The sequence below is a fragment of the Acromyrmex echinatior genome, chromosome 3, assembly GCF_024713525.1.
Source record: "Acromyrmex echinatior isolate Ae372 chromosome 3, ASM2471352v2, whole genome shotgun sequence".
NCBI classification, from domain to species: Eukaryota; Metazoa; Arthropoda; class Insecta; order Hymenoptera; family Formicidae; genus Acromyrmex; species Acromyrmex echinatior.
In genome coordinates this window covers 9,919,455-9,939,602 of record NC_141854.1, presented here as the reverse complement: position 1 = coordinate 9,939,602, position 20,148 = coordinate 9,919,455, and the positions used below count along the sequence as shown (strand labels likewise).

Genomic DNA, 20,148 nt, shown 5'->3' with positions numbered 1-20,148 from the left:
GGAAAGTTAAATAAAATAATTAATTGCGAATTGATAGGAACTTCGTGAGGAGTTTGAGAGAGAATCTTCGAAGACCGGAAGATCGAGATTGTTGCTGTCGATGGCGATGCCCGCCGGTATCGAATATATCGACAAAGGCTACGATGTACCCAGACTAAACGAATACTTGGACTTTATTAATTTACTCTCTTACGACTATCACTCAGCGTACGAGCCCGCTGTCAATCATCATTCACCGTTGTATCCCCTGGAGGAGGACAATGAATACAATTACGACGCGGAATTGACTATTGTGAGAATTTGCTCATTAAGATCTTATAGTTATCATTTGAATCAGATCAATTAGTAAGGCGCCTTCATTAATGTCTAACAGGATTATACAATAACTCATCTCTTGGAGAAAGGCGCGTCCGCAGATAAGGTCGTTCTTGGAATACCAACATATGGTCGGTCGTATACGTTGTTCAATCAAGATGCAACCGAACTCGGATCGCCAGCGGATGGTCCTGGTACCGAAGGAGATGCTACTCGAGAGAAAGGCTATCTTGCCTATTATGAGGTAAATTTTATTGCACACAATAGAAATAGTTGGATCTTAAGTACTTGTATAATTTTGTGAGAATTTATATACTACGTATAGTTCTTTATGTAATTATATAATGGATCAGTTGAAATTATCTGAGAATACATAAAATTTATGAAAGTGCACATATAAAAATTCTATGTATTTAAATTTATAAGCGTATGTTTTTTATTTATATATTTAAAATTGAAAATCAAACATTTTGTTTTAAGATTTGCGAGAGTATAATAGATACTGACGAATGGGAAGTTGTTCAACCAAATCCAAAAGCCATGGGACCATACGCCTTCAAAGACAATCAATGGGTAGGATATGACGACGAGGACATAGTCAAATTGAAAGCTCATTATGTGAATGAGAAGAAATTGGGAGGTATTATGTTCTGGTCGATAGACAATGACGATTTTCGTGGGAAATGCCACGGTCGACCTTATCCATTGATTGAGGCTGCCAAAGAGGCGTTGCTTACGGATAGGTAACCTTATATATGTATATATAACCATATATAATAATAAATATTAGCAACAAATATCAATTTAAGAAAGCACTCTAAACTCTAACTGTTATTATATTATAATATAATAATTATAATATATAATGTATGTATTAGATGTAATATTACATTATAATAATTATCTAGAGACACGATAGTGTTTTGTATTATACACATTAACGTTATTATATAAGTCATCTTATAAATATCTATACAAGACATCAAATTAATAAATGATAATACGGACCCATACAAAAAAAGTATTCTGTGCTGGGATGGTGACCCAGTTTTCTTATGTATTTTGAATCGCGCGCTGAATATAAATCTGACATCAAAATAGGACCATCCAGGGAAAATTTTCAATCTAGATCGAAAAAATGAGTCAAAAATGGATCATTTTTTTGCTCTAGATTGAAAATTTACCTTGAATGGTCCTATTTTGATGTCAGATTCGTATTCAGCGACTTAAAATACATAAAAATAGTTGGGTCTTCACCCTACCACAGAGTATTTTTTTTTTGTGGACTTGTGTAATTGATAAAACATAAAATGTAGATTTTTCTAATTCGAAATATTATTTTTGATACTAGATATTTTTTATCTCTATTTATAATTTAATATTATTATACACATAAAAATTATTATTATTGTTATACAGCAGGAATACAATCGACAAGACGAAGTCAGTAGATAATCGGAAAAAGATCCGCACTCAAAATACGCAAAGCAGCACTCGTAAATCGAGTATAAGCAACCGAAGAAGTAGCACTACATCTGCTCCGATTATCAGCAAACGTGTATCCTCTTCAAGACCAAAATACCGTACCATTTCGCAAGCGAGCAAGGAGGAACAGGAAGATCGGGAAGTATCTAGAAGATCATATGATCCATCATCAGATGAAGACACAGAGGGTAGAAACACTGTAAGAGTCACAGAGAAAACCGAGCGACCGAAAAGTCAAAACAGGAGTAAAACGCAAAGCGGTGCTGCCGATCGTACTACTCGTAGAAAGCATTCCAGACGTAAGGGACAAAACAAGGCTGGTGAGAATGAGGAATCCATAAGCAACAAGCTAACAACTCCCGAACCACCAACTACACCCGATCCAGGAACTGGTAAATTTCCATGAAAATCACGAGATAAACACGTTTTAAACAATGATTAATCAAACTCTTACTCTCAGATTTTAGAATGTCTCAATTTAATGTATAAAAGTATTTGGGACAAAGTTATTTTTACTACTACGTATTTTATATTTTACAGATTTTAAATGTGAGGATGAAGGCTTCTTCCCGCATCCTCGTGATTGCAAGAAATATTTCTGGTGTCTTGATAGTGGTCCCGGTGGACTTGGCGTAGTTGCGCATCAATTCATCTGTCCATCAGGTAATTTTGTTCTACTATTAATAATTTTTATTACGTTTTAACTCTTAATTCTTAAATTATTTAACTTTATGAGAAAAAAGGAAAAGATTTATATATATATATAAATTAAAAATTTAAATAAATGATACGGATAAAAAATTAATTCAAAAAATTTGAATTTTTAAATATTATTCAGTACTAGAGTGCGTTCGAGACGTATTAGTAAACGCTGTTGGGGTCTTCTATCTTCATCATTTGTTAGATGTAAAACAAAGATGATACAAATAGTGTTAATAGCGTTTCTCTGATTGCATCCATAGTAACATAACATTGATATTATAATTTTATACTCTGGGTAATAGTTATGTTATTTCCATTTAATGCTAGATCTGAGACTAGAACAGAAATTTTTGACTTATTCGTCATGTAATAGTACCTTTTGAATTTTTATAGGATTGGTATTCAACAAAGGGGCGGATTCTTGTGATTATCCGCGTAACGTAATTTGTCCCAAGACGTCGAAAACATCGATCGTCTCTACAACTAGATCGCCCATTACGGCCGCGACAAGTCGAACAACTTACTTGCACAGCACAACAACCACAAAAGTGGAATCGGAAGAGTACGATTCGGAAGAGTACGATTCGGAAGAGGATGACAGTCTAGAAGAGGATGATGAGATCGAGGAAAACGAAGAAGTGGAAGAAGAGGAGGAGGAGGAGGAGGAGAAGCGTAAGAAACAACCGATGACTACCACAACAACGAGACCACTCGTGTATAAAACACTCACCAGAAATAGACCAAGTACCACTACTACTACGACGACCACTTCGAAACCAAGTGAACCAGAAAGAGTTGATAGCGAAGACGAGGAAGATCCAAAGGTTATCAAAGAACTCATCGATCTTATTAAAAAAGCTGGTAAGTATAACATTGTTAAACAGGTAGGTACATATAACTACAATGTACCTACTTTCTAATGATTCTATAACATTAACACTTCTTCTGCAATTAAAATAATAACTCTAATAATTTTAATATTCTTTTTTTTATATTATCTTTTATAATATTGATTTTTATGCAATATTTTTTATGATATTGATATATCTCTTCTGCTAGGAAATCTTTTATATTATATTTTAAAATAAATAATTTAAAGAATTCTTTTATTTTAGGAGGAATAGAAGAGTTGGAAAAGCAATTGCTATTTCAAGAAAAGAATTCGGATACCAAATCAGGCAGCGAAAGTATCACACCGGCTACGATTAGTCGTAGTTTATATGAACGTGTACTGAATCGCCAAACGAATAAAATTGGTAATCATCGACCTGTGTTATCGTCCTCGGAAACCAGTTACGTGAATGGACCAGGAAGAGCACAGTTCGAAGGTTTGGACGATATCCCTGAAGTGAAGAGTCTCAGACGATCACAGAAACCTCAATATGTCACCATCGAAAGATCCAAGTCAGTCATTTGTTTGATTATTATTAGTAAAAGTGTATAATATCACACTTTCTTTATATTGATTATACTTATTAAGTTTAATTAATTTCCATCGTAGTTTATATATTTTTTCTTTCTGTTAATCATAATTTTGAAGAGAAGCAGAAAATTAAACTGAGACCAATGTTGTAAATGACTAAATAAACAAAAGAACAATGAGCAAATTGTTGCTCAAAAAATTATTCGTTATAATTAAAAATCTTTTTATTACTAGTAAATAGATTCTATTAATTTTTAATTATAACGAATAATTTTCTGCGTAACATTTTCCATACTTGACTCAATTCTGTATGCCCATTGTTGTTTTGTTTATTTAATTTTATTAGAAATTTGTTTCTTAAATTTAATTGTTGATAAAACTAATTTTATAAATTGTAAATGTTTAATTCATATACCTTTTAGTTACGATTCTGATATTGATTAGATCGATCACGAAAGAATCTTCATCCGAGAACGAAGATATCAATGAGAACGAGAAAGACAACACTGATGTAGCTTCCTTTGAAGGAAAAAGCATCAGTAACCCGTTAGAAGATATCTTATCCACTCAACGAGTGACGCCAAGTTACGTAAATATTCGACGAACGCGACCTTCCACCACGACATCTAAGTAAGATAATTGACAAAATAAATGATTTATCTCGTATATTATAAAAATATTGTATAGTATCTCTCACGATATGAAATTTTCAGAATCGAGAATGACGTGGAAGAGAAGGAAATTGAAATCGAAGAGGAAAAATCGACTCGCAGACGACGACCGATCGTTTCTTCAAAGTAAATATATTTTCAATGATACAACTATTCGCGCTCTGTTCTATTAAAAATTTATTAAAAATTATTAATATTACGTAATAATTATTTTTAGACAACATGATAATGAAGCAAGCTCTGAAACGTCTAAACCTTTTCGAAATCGTGATTCAGGTTTCAGGTACAAGAAAAAAATTGTAAATATATGGATAACATAATATAATTATATGTATAATATATATCTAAGTATGTATTACGCTACATTTATTACCTTTATAAGATTCTTATTTCTTATAACAACTTCAGAAAATCAGAGAAAAGAGAAGATAAAAGCACGAATCAATCAGCAGACAAAGATAATGATTCATCAACAACCAAAACTAGGTTTCTATACATAATTATTTGCTACAATACTTTTACAATACTTTTATATTACTATACATTTCACGTTCTTATTTATTTTTTAGGTACTCCAATATACAAAGATTCAGAAGTACCACTTTGAAAACTTCGGAAGGAACTTTGTCTAGCATAATACCTTTATCAGAGATTAGCGAGACGACTTCACCAACGAGATTAGAAGAGTATCCAGAGGTATCTAAGAAAACAGTCAGTACGACCGCTTCGTTGTCTACGACACCTGCAACGACTACTTCAACTTCTACCGAGGTTATCACCACAATTAGTGTCGAACCGCCAGAAAATCCATCTAATGTTAGCTCTAGAACGGACATCGACTCCACTACTGACTCGATGAAACTGGTGGAAGATTCGGCGACGGAGATCTTATTTACAACGTTGCCGGCAATTAGCAGTAGTTCAAGTCAGTCGACGACGACAACAACAACAACGACATTAGCAAGCAGATCGACGATCGCCGCGGTTTCGCAACCGCGACCGTTCGGTTTTACCAGACGAAGATCCGGTTCATTAGAAGCGACGACGACGGCTACGACTCCATTGAGCAAGTTCAAGGTGAGTATTACACCGCGAAATTCTACGCGTCCGTCCAATCCGGTTCTGGGGCGAGTTCGATTAAGGACAAAACCAGTCAAACGAGTTACCGAGGAGGAGTTAGTGGATCAAGTGGACATTCCACGTGCGGAGACTTCCACATCCAGGAGCAAGGATCTTAATAGATTACGTGGCAGGGGATCCAACAGGTACACTCCACCAACGTCGAGATCAAAGACGCAAGACGTTTCCGCGAACTCCGTCCCAGGTCTCAGGTACAGAGAAAGAGGCAGAACAACAGCTTCAACTACCGTTGGTACAGTTACCACTGATGATGTTAAGAGAAGATATCGAAGACCTAGCAGAGTTAATAACCCAGAAACTATTAAAGCTAATGAATTGGATGATAGCCCGATAGTAAGAATAACACAAGGTGATTCTAGAAAAAATCCATTGTATCAATCGCGATCTGACGAGGAGAATAATAAAATAACGAACATCAGGGTATTTAGAAAGCCGACTGTTAATCGCGAGTTGTATGACAGAACGAAGTACACGAGAAAGAGAAACAACGTGGAAGAGTCGTTGCAAAAAGTAAATGATGACTTGAATCAAAAACACATAGCATCGATGACAGTAAAAGCTTTCAGAACAGGTACTTCTGCGGAAGCTGACAGGATTGAGGGAAACGATTTGTTGAACGGCGTTGATCAATCAACCGCAAAAAATGATTCCGTTGTTGAATCCAACACTATCCAGCCGATCTACGATTTGAAACCAATCACGCAAATTGATGTAACAACTATATCTAGCAATAAAGTAGATGCGAGCAACCAATCCAAAGATACTGTTACCACAACGACCACTCGCATCGAAACTCATCAATTTAATCCTGATTTGGTAACGATTGTTTCTACCGAACGCGCCTTTGATGTTGCAGAAAAAACATCGGGAACGCCAAGAAAACGAAAGGTTTTCCTAAGAAAGAGACCGATATCATCGAGCACAGTTGTTAATATTATTGAAACAGACGAAGAAGAAACATCTCAAGGGCCTCGCAGACGAAAAGTGATAAAACGTAAACGTCCGCTTCAAAATACTTCAACATCGATTGAAGTTCCCCTCGAAGAAGAAGAAGAAGATTCGAGTCTTCTTTTAAAATCGACGACTCCAATGGGAAGCGATAAAGATGTTGAAAAATCGACAGTTTCTATTAATCAGACAGAGGTTACTTTAATAAGCCAAAATACTGAAGAATCGACGATTGTTACTGATTTAACCGGACTTACGAGAGAAATGGAAGATTCGACTTTGACTGTCACGGAAACCACCTTGTCTACAGATTACAACCCTGATGGTTTTACGAAGGTTACTTTGGAGACTCCCGCGATTGAAACCACAACGATATCAGGCGAAGAAGTTACAGATATTTTCAGCACTGCTACTATATCAACGATTAATACAGATGCTGATGAGATTCAGCGGTCAACAATTGAAATGGATACCGAAGTTACTACAATTGAATCAACGTTGGCGACAGGCACTACTTATAACACTGAAAGCATGTTTTTAGAAGATGCATTAATACCGTCTACTGAAGCTGAGAATTTATCCACTACTCGCGTGCAAACCACCACGTTGTCCACATCGGATTCAGATTCAGCTACTACTCGTACACAAGCAACTACTACACCATTTACGACGGAATCAGATTCCTTTTCAGCTACAAGACCGAGTTCCGATTCGAGATACGCACGTAAGAAGTTCATTCGCAAGAATCTTGTATCATCTTCAGGGAACTCCACCAACCAATACGTTCCTGCGCTGTCATTAACGGAAAACAGCAGCCTCGAGATTCTCTCAAAACGCAAAAACCACTTATTTATTGGACGTCATCCAGTTTCTTCTAGCACCGTTAATATACTTTACGATGATCTTAAATATAAGGAAGAGAAAGAAGGAGAAGAAAAAGAGAATACAAGCAGATCTCGTGACTTAGCTAGACAGAACATTGTAAAAGGTACGATTCTGAGAAACAAATCGGTTTCGACAAATGGTTTTTCGGATGACACCGCGGAATTCTGGAAACATTATACCACGACTTCATTAAGAGATCAAATAAATTATTCTTCAGCTTATATTGAGGATGTTGAAGACCGTAAAGTCGGGAGAACAGAGTTTACAGAAAATAATACGTATCGATTAACACCGATTGTTACTCGCGGGCCCGAGATTCGGCCACGATACAAGGTTCCAATAATATTGAAGAGGCCATTCGATCCTGAAGAAGCTTTATCGCCGAGGCGATATCCTCCATTAGATTCTGCACCTGAAGAATCCGAGGAGACACCAGAGACGAGGGATGCTAGGCTGAGACAATCCGGCTTCCGGCAGCCGCGAATGCGTTATAAGCTTCTAAATCGGAATAATGTTAAAATCGAGGAAAAAACTACGCAGCCGAGTCCGGACTCTACGAGCACTTGGCAATATTTCAGAACACGTTCGTATCCAAAACGTACGTCAACCAGTACGGAAGCGGCAGTCACAGAGACTTTGATACCGATGAAAAAATTTGATTACGTTGCGGATGCTTTCCATCGGAAACAGCAATCACTGAGAACAACAACGCCAAGGAGCAACGATTTTTTTGACTCACAAAATTTAATTGATCCATATTATACTACAGTAAAACCATCCGTAACTAGATTGGTAACCTCGGTAACAGAATCCGGTACCACGGAGCGGCAGAAGATCCTCATCAAGACCAAGTATTCGTCACTGACATCGACCACGAGGATACCAGCGGATCAATTCCCTCCAACAACTCCGTTGTCAACTTTGACTGGAGTCAACGATGACCCTGCCAACGAAGTTCGTCATGGTGTCGAGCGATCCACCTTGCCCATCGAGGGCGAGTTCAATTATCGTTATAATGATCGATTTACTACAGAATCTTATGAGTCTTCGACTATCGAGATCGAGTCAGTATTCAGCAATCTGATCGCCGGCAAGAGCTCCGCGAAATAATAGTATACGAATGTCGTTACTATTTATCAATGTAGTCAACGATAATGTACATAGATCCAGCCATTAAGTAATTAAGAAACCAATTGCGATCGCCGATTTATCGGAAGGAACATTAAAGTGTTAGTAGACATTTAAAGGTCACTAATGTATATAACACTCTTAACAAAATTTAATTATATTATATTTAAGATAGTTCTATGAGATAGACATTAAATATAACTATGTAAATCAAAAGGAACGACAAAGACTCGTTATAGCTCACGACGACCGACGACTGAATAATCGTCTTCACGTATCATCCTCACATCATCAATAATATCTGAATCATAACGAGCACCTTCTTCATCCGCTTACTCAGAGGGGAATCTTTGACTGAAATCTCTGATAACTTTCTCGATGATGTACTTCTACTTACCACAAATACAATAATCATTAAACACTATCGATGTCCTAGGATGATTCCTTAATCGATCCAAATTAACGCAACAAGCAAGACACGTTCGCGGCGCTTCAATAGATAACTAAAGAGTCTTCCTCTTCATGTTCCTTCTTTTTTCCTCCAAGCTGACGCAGCTCACGCATAGACAGAAAGACAGAAAGAAGGAGACTGCAAAGAAGTAAATTATGAAGGGAGAGGACAAGGAGAAACAGAGAGGTCTTTAGGAACCTCCGTATTAAAGCGCGCTGCATTATTCTGATTTTCAGGTCGCCGATTCGGAAGCTATTAGGCTGCCGACTCTGAAGGAACTGATTGGCTATCCGACGACTTACTACGACGATCGTACTGCTACGACGTCGTCATCCGTACTCTTGCACTTGTTGCGTAACGAAGTGGACAACGATATTAGCCAGCAGAACGTCGAGAAGTTGTTGAGAGAAACAGACGAGTCGCAAGACGGTGAAAAAGAGATCACCCAATCACCGAGAGACATAAATGAAGAAACCGGCGATTCGTGGCTGCAACAAGCCTCGGAAAACAGAGCGAGATCTCGCACTTTAAGAAAAGACGACGTTACAAACTTTGATGAACAAGTTTCAGTCACGAACATTATTCAAGAAGACGAGACTGAACGAAAGACGTCTACCAATTCGGTGTATTTGAAACCAACGACAATGCGCGGCATTTCTCTCGTTAGTCTGATTTCCAATCCAGTAATGCGTGGATTTTACATCACCAGAAGCGAAAATGTATCATCAATATTGGTGGATAATTCTACACCACTTTACACAACGACTGATATTCCCGTTGAACAGCAGACGGAAACTATTTTAATTTCCGACGTTTCTATGCCTGATGAGACTGTTACTGTCGCTTATAATGATCAGATTGAATCGGGACCTAATATTCTCGACGACAATGTAAATATCATTAACGACAAAGGTATCGATATTCACGAAGAGAAATATTTCGTACCCAATTCTTCAATGACTTTCTCAAACCCTGAGATTTCAAATCATGAAAAATCTGACTTAATTACAGTTCTTGTCGATGAGCCAACGTCCAAGAGAGAAAAATCGTTGCACAATTTTAATCATATGACGCCACTTTTTAACTCTTACGTCGCATCTTCGACAACGCCGACAAGACGAAAAATCGCCCTCGATGTAAATAGATCCAACGAAGCCATCACGCCGTTGTGGACGGGCAGACGTATAGTGGTAAAGAAAAGAAATAGGACTACCGTTTCACCAATCAAGGACGCTATAAGACAAACAGAGAGCGATTCTATTTATGCCGTAACGAACACTTTAAGAAGCGCTTCTTTAACTGAAGCTTCAACTTTGGCTTCAAGAAATAAACTTTCTACGGCTTCGACCATATCGACAACTTCTCTAACGGTATCCGATGATTTTACGGCATTTCCTGAAATTTTAAGCGTTTACAATAATCTTGCGAATTCTAACGCCAAAACTGAAGAGTCAGAAAGCAATGTAACTGAGACAGTGACTTTAACAAATTCAATAATCGCAGCGACTCCTTTAAAAACTATTCCATCAAATGATGCCACAACTGCTGATATTTCAACGTTTTCAGATGATTCTACAATCATGAATGTTCCTGTAGTTAACGCGTCTGTTACGACGTCATCGACGATAGCAGTTTCAAAAGTACCCACAGTTGCGACTGTCATAATCTATACACCCACAACTATAAGTACTGAAGTTGAAACTACTCCAAATTATTCCGTAACTGATAATTCAATAATTGAAAATGCAATTCTAACTGATCCTGAAACTATGGTTACGTTCGCAGCAAATACTGAAAGTGAAATTCCTTCTACAAATGTAAATATAATTCCGGAGACTACTACAATTGTAACCGATCATGTAACCGATACAGTAACGAATAATTCTAATGCCAAAACTGAAGACTCGGAAAGCAATGTAACTGAGACAGTGACTTTAACAAATTCAATAATTGCAGCGACTCCTTTAAAAACTATTCCATCAAATGATGCCACAACTGCTGATATTTCAACGTTTTCAGATGATCCTACAATCATGAATGTTCCTGTAGTTAACGCGTCTGTTACGACGTCATCGACGATAGCAGTCACAGTTTCAAAAGCACCCACAGTTGCGACTGCCATAATCTATACACCCACAACTATAAGTACTGAAGTTGAAACTACTCCAAATTATTTCGTAACTGATAATCCAATAATTGAAAATGCAATTCTGACTGATCCTGCAACTACGATTACGTTCGCAGCAAATACTGAAAGTGAAATTCCTTCTACAAATGTAAATATAATTCCGGAGACTACAATTGTAACCGATCATGTAAATACAGTAATGAATACTGGAGTCGTAACTACATCCAGACCAGTAACTGCTAATGCGCAGGAAATTGTAAATGATTCTGCAAATATGACTACAGTGCAAATTACAAATACTAATATTGGTATTACTTCCTCAAATTATTCCGCAGATGCAATTTCAACAACTATAAGTACGCACGACGTAATTGATTCTACAACCTTGGTTACAGCTGCAAGTGTTACAGCTGAAACATTTTCCATAACTAAAAATTATTCCACATTCACTACAGTTAATAATGCTACAATTCCCGTTACTACTTCACCTTTAACAGTCATTCCTTCAACTGTGAACACGCAACATATACATGCAACTACACCCATGACAACGAATAATCTCGCAGATATAAATACTGTAACGACAAATATAATGACTACGCCTCTTAATGTAATTATTCCAACGACTACTGATCTTAATGTAATTACATCGTCTATAAATACAAACATTCCTTCCACTTCTTCAACCAGCGAGATCTCGCCAATTATGATTCTATCTAAAAATAATTCTGTGACTTCGCCCAAGACTCTCATTACGAATACAGATATAACTTCAACAAATTCAGATGTTTCTACAATTTTAACGCCTGAATTCTCTACAATACATCTCGAAAATTCAAATAATTTTAATAGCAGCAATTCCGAGATATTAGCCGCTACAACAATTGCAGAGATTACTGAAATTACTAAAATTCCCATAACGTTCGAAATCCCTTCAACATTTACTTCGACAGCATATCCAAAACCTCATTCTAGTACAAATTTCAAAGCATCATCTGTTGCAACAACTACATTGTCAACCCAAGGGGATGAAAATTCCTCTACTCCAGTAATCACTCAAATTCCTTCAACTCCCCTTTCAATCACAACATTAATTACTAACAAAACGATTGTAGCTGTAGAACAATCTACAGCTCCTACGCCCTTTGCGACTACTGACGAATTGATTGCGATAAACTCCACTATTCGAACAACTACGGACACTTATAAATCAGATTTTGTACGAACAATAAGTGAAGAGTCTTTAACGTTAGAACAGAAGACAGATGTTAAGGAAACTTCAATGAAAATACCAAGTCAAACTGAAGATCAAACAATTGCAACTATTAGCAAATTGAGTTCTGCCCAAACAATGAGGAATGAGTTTACAGCTCCAGAAATAAAGGTGTCAGAAGAAACTATTTCAAAGATTACAGAAAATCAAAAACAGAATCAAACGGAACTCAACACAACCAATTATCAATTCAATCAAAAAACTGCTAAACGTCGCGTTTTAAATCGAACAAACAATTGGCTTGGAAGTCCTACAACATTACAAAGAACTAATGAATATCCTCGACGTCAGGTTACATTGTACCGTAGACGATTACAAAGACCTGCTGCTCATATTTCGTCTTCAAAAGCGATCGAGAAGAATCGTAAAAGAAGAATCATACAGAAAAGAATCAGAATTAATTCTGAAGCGTTCAATAATACTATTAGATCCGATCACGATACTGTTGATGTTCAAAATATTACTGATCATGCTTATAATCAGGTAGAAAATATGAGAAGAAGGAAAGTTGTACTAAAGAAAAGAATCAAGGAAGAAACGAATACCATTTTACCCACAGAAGAAACAACAGTATTTCTTCAGACATCTACCATTATTGAGAATGAAACACTTCAAACTCATTATGAGAATGAAAATATCAAAGAAAAACAAGAAGTTATATTGAAAGAATCTAAAGAAAGTTTGTTAACAACAAAAAACATCAGTATCAATTCTAGTTCTGCTAATAAGAGTTTTCCAGATAATATTCAAAATAATCTTTATGTAGTTAAGGATTTTTCTAAACTAGAAAATCCGAAAAATAAACCTAAATCCGAGGAAAAGAACCTAATCGAAGGAGAGAGGGTAGATTTTGATTCTATCAATACAAATCTGCGAGATAATTTTCCGAAAAGTTCTTACGCAGATAAGAATCTTTCTGACAAAAGAATCGCAAGAAGAAGGATGAGAGTTATAAAGAATGTTAGATCTAAAATTGAAGAGAAGAATTCCACGATTGAAGAAACAAATCCTGATTTTGCCAATAAAATAAATTTTCAAAATAATTTTTTAAATAATCATAACATAAGTCAGAATTTTTCTAATGAGGAAAAAACAAGAAGAAAAATGAGAGTTGTATTTAAGAGAATTAAATCTAAATCTGAAGAAGAGGAGACAAAGACTGAAAAAGCCAGTACAGAAGATGATTTTACCAATGAAAGTCTCCAAGGTACTTTTTCTAATAATTTTTACAGCGCTAAGAATCTTCCTATTGAATATAGGACTAGAAGAATGAGAGTTGTATTAAAGAGCGTCAAACTTAAGTCTGATCCGGAAAAGAATTCAATGGTTGAAGGAATGATTGTAGATCATCCTAATTTCATCAATGGAAATTTTAGAGACACCTTTTCAAATAATTTTCGCGAAAATTTTCCTGTCAAACATGGAACTAAAAGGAGAATGAGAGTTGCATTGAAAAGCATCAAGCCTAGATCCGAGGAAAAGAATTCAACAATTAAACAAACGAGTGTAAATTCTGATTCTAATTTTTCCGCTAAAGATTTTCAACATAATTTTTCAAGTAACCTTCACGAGAATCTTTTTAACGGAGAAGACGCACAAAGAAGAATGGAAGATGCATTGAAAAGTGTCAAGTTTACATCCAAGGAAAGAGATTCAGTAGCTGAAGAAACTGTCGCTTCTGATTTTGCTAGGAAAGATTCTCAAGTACTTAACACGTTCCACTTTTTAAGTAATCTTCATATGGGCAATAATCTTCCCGACAAGAAAAAGATGATGAAGCATTCTAAATCCGAGGAAGAGGAGGCGATGACCAAACAGGAAGACACGGAGTCGCAGATCACGAGGACGTCTGTTCCGGTCGAGAAGGACACTGATCGATTTTCGCTCGAGGTCAGTGCAGCTTTAAGTCGAAGATCCACTTTAAATTGATAACATTGTATTTTCTTGATCGCATGTTGCCTTAACCAAAACGGAAACATAAGAACGAAACGCTGCAAAAAACTAATGAGGAACCCTAGTAGAACTGACTTACTACTATGAGTACCACCACCTCTTCTTGACGCTAACCAAAAGACCTCTTGAAGCATAATTTTCTCGCAGAAATCATCATTTAACGTCTTACTTTCAAATCACCTGAAGATACCTCTTACTCAACATATAATCTCTTCTGAATCTGCTTTTGGTGTCTAATCGATCGGTATACTTCTCGAAAAGATTTTAGAGAATAATGCAAAGCGGCAGTGCCATGAAGATTACTTTCAACCGCTTAATATAATCATTCGTTCGATTGCTGATAATCGTCATATTTTTTGATATCAAATCAAAATATAATTTATCAATTAATGGTATATGAACATGATACGAATGATTAATTTGGAAGGAACCGATTATAATTGATTATAACTTAGTGGCTTCTCTTGAAGTTGGCAGTTTGACAAAGCCTCGATCATCGCCTCTCACTGGATCTAAATAAAATATTTTCCGTGAAATAAAAGGAGTTACATTATCATCTTATACGCTACTACGTTATCATCATATTTCTAAGACATATTACTCGCCTACGAAAACGCTCTTTTTCCTCTGACTATTAAAAACCTATCTACTCCGGATTAAATTTGGAAACTTAATTTTTCTCTCTGAGCAAATATTTTGGGACGCGAACGGATTAAGGAATATCTTCATTTGCTATTTCTTCCTAGCATTAGCAAATATCTTTTCAAAAAGCGCGCATTTTTGTGAATGTCCATTTACTTTTTCTGATAAGTTATTTTCAACGTTTTAATATCTAGATCAATGATTAATATCTTAACACGTGGAACATCGCAAACAACACAAAATTCCAATGTAACTTAGAATCTAAAAGAATTTAAAAGATATTTCAAGTATTTCTAAAAGAATGATTGAAAAATTTTAAAAATCTTTTACAATATGTAAAAGATATTTGAAGAATATTCTAATGATTAAAAAGCACTTTGGATAAGGTGAATAAAAAAAAAACTAAAAAAACATATTCATATCTCTTTCGATAAATGTGCATATTTGTTTCTGAAATTTTAACATATGTAACATGAACTACATGTTAAATGCACGCATTTGTCGATAAAGTGAGGTATGAATACGGATTATAAAATAGATATTAATATAAATGAGATATAAATATAAATGAAAAACTTTTTAAATATTTTAAAAAACTTCTAGATATTTGTGTTGTCTGAGATATTAGAGTTTCTCATTTATCTTTATCATGAATCTATCGTAAGAGCTTTGCTTTGTCAAAATGTGCGAATGCACATATGTGTGTGTGTGTGTGTGTGTGTGTGTGCATTTAACTGGATTGACGATATTGTAATATTGTGATATCGATTTGTATTATTTCTAGTATTATAAATCAATATATAAATCAATTGTATCTCGAGCAGGTGACGAACGATAAATCAATTAATCGCAACTCAGAAAGTGGACATTCTAATAGACGTAGGAAACCGACGCCGTTCACAACGATCGCTCCGCTAACCAACACCTTATCGAATACAGTTCGAAGACGTAGACCGGTTGAGACCACAATATCATCGAGGATAGATTTCGTCGGTAGGTTCACCTAAAAGTAGCATTCATTTACTTCGTTTATTTCTAGCCCATATTTTTTAAAAAGTTTAATTTTGTCTTTCCTGTTTAAATTTTTATTTTTTTTTTTCGAATCATTTCTTCTTTCAGACGCATTCGAAGGCACCGAGTCCTATGTTAAGCCGGCTACCGTCTTGCATGATCAGAATGCAGACGTGTCCGATCAAAGCATCCGCGCCCAAGAATTCGCGGTGACGCTATCGGACCCGCCGTCCTCGACGTCAGACATTGGTACATTATATTTGTTAGACCACGCCATCTGATTTTCTAATTCTTCTAATCTGAAGTCCATATACTAAGTTCATCATATACTTCATTCTCTTCACGGACTACATCGGGTAGCTATGCGTTTTTAATGGCAATCGATTTATTTCAAGACCGTCGCGGTCAGCTTCTTCGTTTCGAGGTCATTTCTGATAATTGTTTAACGACGACCCTAATAATCTGCCTTGTCAGCTCCTCGATTTATGTCAAATCGTATGACGCTAGCTAATCGTTCAAAAGACTGTCTTCTTAAAAATACGGAATCTTCGCGATAACGTCATCATTCAATCAAATAATTCATTCATTACGCATATCTTTTTCATGATTTTCGCTTCTATCATCTGTTTTTTGTTCTCTATTCCTTTTTCGATTGCGCAATTCCGCGATTTATACGCGGCTCTCTTCCGAATTTGTCTTAATTAATGTCAGCCGTTTATACTAATGCAATTGTTAATTTCCACGCATACTATCAATATCGTCTCTTTCTCTCTTACGGCCATGTTTATTCATAATTTGGCTTTGCTAAGCGAATTAATCACTAATCGTTGAATTCATGCCATTATCGACAGACTGGACAGTACATGGCATGAATCCTTCAATCGAATGATAGGATTTAAATGGTTGGCTGGTTGTAAAATATCGACCTTCTCAGGAATAACTGTTTTTGTACCGTTCGTTGATACTCATTCTAAATCGGATTTGTTAACATGATTTTACATACATGTTTATGATATTCCTGACAAGGTTATCGAGACATTCGTCTCTTCGTCTTTCAATCTCTGTGCAGCTATTGGCTCTCATCTATCATTGATTGATGTTTTACTAATGAATTTCGATCTTTTCACTTCGACGCGCTCTCTCACTATGGGAATCAGTGACCTGCTTGTCCTCTTAGTAATATCGAAGTGACAAAAGACTAATCAGGTTCTATAACTAGGTCGAACACCGTTAAGGGATGTCGATAGGCGCAAGATAAGCACCACCGTGATACCTAGAACAGATCTTACGACCAGTAGGACAGTTTCAAGGTATGATACGAACTTTCGAAGCCGCCAGAGATCTCAGACGAAAGACGGGCCTACGGTGAACGCGACTACAAGACCCAGAAGACCGCCAGTGATCGACTATGATTATTACGAGGACGAGGTGCCGAGTGTCATCGGTAAATCTGTCCTCAACAGTAAACTCTTCCTCACGAGTAAGGGTACCATACGTTGCATGGACCAGGGCAACTTCCCGCATCCGTACTCGTGTAAAAAATTCATCACTTGCGCTCGTATGGTGAACGGTCAGGTGATCGGAACCGAATACACTTGTCCCGACAAGCTGTCCTTCGATCCGGTCGGCGGTATCTGCAATTGGTCCGCCGGTCTCGGTTGTAAGGACTAATAGAGGCTTTGCTTCAATCACTCGACAGTTCGACAGAAAGAAATTATTGCATAGGCTCGATTACATCAATATCTCCTAGAATTCCCTCTCTTTTGTTTCTATTACGTGACACTACAAACTGAAAAAAGATAGTAAAAGTATTAAATTAAGTTTAATATCGATACAATTGAACAACCTCAATTTTATTTCTTAGAGTTAAATACGCAAACTTTATGTTTTCTCTACATTTATGTAGATAATTTTTAATTATACTTATATCTTTATCAATTTATTGTTTGTCAATTTATTATTTTTAATTATATTTATATATTAAGGCTGTATTTCAAAATTCATTCAATGCTGAGAATCTGTAGTATATGTAACGTAGATTATAAATTTTTAGCATTGGCAGTAAATTTGGAATACAACCTAAATAGTACACTATTTATTTCTGTTATACGTGGAATATCTTTAAGAAAATATATGACTGTCGAGTGATTATCATTGTGACATCTCGGAAGACGAACTTTCGGATACGGCGAATCACTTGGCTTAAAAATTAAGAAAAAGGAATTCCTAATATTGCAAAATAAATATAAAAAATTCTATTAATAGTAAGTGTAAATCGACCAAGAAATGATCAATAAAATAAGCTAAGAAAGTCATATTTGGTCAAAGCAGATTGTCTTATGATTTTTGTGTGACTCTTATAATTTCCAATTCAAGCAAACTGAATTTGGAGATGTAATATTACAAATTAAATTGGCAAGTAATTTAATAAATTTTTCACAGCATTTTTTAAGATATGCATTAGTATCAGATTATTATTCGTTTGTCAATTAATTATTAATTATTATAATTTGTGATATTACATATTCCAATTTTTATTTAGGACTGTCCCAGTGATAAATGATTGTCAATCAGCTGTTGAACGACATCAAATTAACGTCGAAATTATCATATCGATGTCAATTCAACCAGTTATTTCTTAACTGGAGTGTTTCAAGACCGACAAATAATCGGTGCAATTTGTTCGAACTGGAAATTATAAGATTTATGCGAAAATATTATTAAATCAATATTCGTTTTGACCATACATATGTATGACTTTTTTCGCTTCTATTTTAATTCACTCTCTTTTCACGCATGTAGCTCAAAATAGTATTACTTTGAAATGGTATTACTAGACTAACAAACTTTACTATCGTTACAAGATGATGAATAAGAATATTCTAAAGAAATCATCGTCAAAATTATTTTACAGTATAGAATTATATGATCAGAAAACAAGCGTGAAATAATTGGATTATTCATTTGAAGATACATTTGATCCAGTTATAGTGAAACAGATAGTGAAAAGGCTATAATTCCACCCGTTTCTTCATAAAAAAAATTTCTTTCTCTCTTTTTTTTGGCTAGAAGTACAGTAGTATCTCAATATATACACACATATCAAATAGAAGTTTGCTAATGGCTTTCATATAAAAATTAAAAAATTTTTTTTATCTTTGTAAAATCATTAGTGGCCTGTAAAAAAACTAATTCATTTATAGTCGTTGACTACGAAGTGAGCTATTTTCAATCATTTCAACGTATTTCGTCTACTTATTGTACGACTGTGCAATAGCCATATAATCGAACGAAAACACAGAGCGGTGATATTATCGTTAAAGTCTGTTTTATGTAAATATTAAGTGTTATAAGTAGTGTATAAGATAAATATACTTTCTGCGTTTCGTACTAGCGCTAACTTATCTGTAAATTTTTTCGATAAAGTTCTTCCTATTCGATAAGTCTTCTCGCTAAAAAAATATACGATAAATTTTGTTCGACTTTCATTGACTAGTAGACTTTCATTGGCTTGTCAAGTACATCGGATCTGTGTGTAGATTGAAAATTTTTATATATGAAATAAAAGCTGAAAATTGTTCAATTACACACATACACTCACATATGATTGTTTGTTATACATTTTTAAAAACTAAGTTGTAAGTTGTAATAAAGGTAATATAAAATTTGGCATCATTATTTTACATAAAGCTATTTCACTTCGATTTATTAAAGAAAATTTTTCAGCGAACATGAACAAGAATGTCACAATGTGACATGTTATATCAATGAAGAATATGTAAACTGTATCGAAGATTTTTATTTTGTACGTGAAATAAAAGCATCGTTTAACCACATATACGTCTTTGTTGTGTATTTCTTAAAAAACGGATCATAATAAAGGTAATGAGCTATAGTAAGATATAGATATTGTGAAGAGAAAAAGGAAGAATAGGTCACGTAGGATTTGCTCTTCCAGAGACACTTATCGTATCAATTATTTAAAACAACTTA

The 20,148-nt window shown here is 35.4% G+C and overlaps 1 protein-coding gene across 2 annotated transcripts in view; it reads left to right on the top strand.

Annotated features, from left to right (window-relative positions):
* LOC105146409 (uncharacterized) overlaps positions 1 to 19,991 on the top strand; it is a 41,099-nt gene extending 21,108 nt beyond the window's left edge. Inside the window, exons 5-20 of one of the 2 annotated variants that reach the window (XM_087403759.1) lie at positions 38 to 292; positions 374 to 559; positions 796 to 1,058; positions 1,738 to 2,192; positions 2,341 to 2,463; positions 2,896 to 3,363; positions 3,618 to 3,906; positions 4,370 to 4,555; positions 4,639 to 4,722; positions 4,814 to 4,879; positions 5,005 to 5,082; positions 5,166 to 5,673; positions 9,385 to 14,439; positions 15,969 to 16,137; positions 16,264 to 16,404; positions 17,375 to 19,991. In XM_087403759.1, the coding sequence (XP_087259885.1) occupies positions 38 to 292; positions 374 to 559; positions 796 to 1,058; positions 1,738 to 2,192; positions 2,341 to 2,463; positions 2,896 to 3,363; positions 3,618 to 3,906; positions 4,370 to 4,555; positions 4,639 to 4,722; positions 4,814 to 4,879; positions 5,005 to 5,082; positions 5,166 to 5,673; positions 9,385 to 14,439; positions 15,969 to 16,137; positions 16,264 to 16,404; positions 17,375 to 17,826 (8,778 nt within the window). In that variant the 3' untranslated portion in view covers positions 17,827 to 19,991. Of the gene's footprint in view, positions 1 to 37; positions 293 to 373; positions 560 to 795; positions 1,059 to 1,734; positions 2,193 to 2,340; positions 2,464 to 2,895; positions 3,364 to 3,617; positions 3,907 to 4,369; positions 4,556 to 4,638; positions 4,723 to 4,813; positions 4,880 to 5,004; positions 5,083 to 5,165; positions 5,674 to 9,384; positions 14,440 to 15,968; positions 16,138 to 16,263; positions 16,405 to 17,374 lie in introns of both variants that reach the window. The other variant, XM_087403757.1, reaches the window with a different exon arrangement.
* Positions 19,992 to 20,148: the final 157 nt, after the last annotated feature.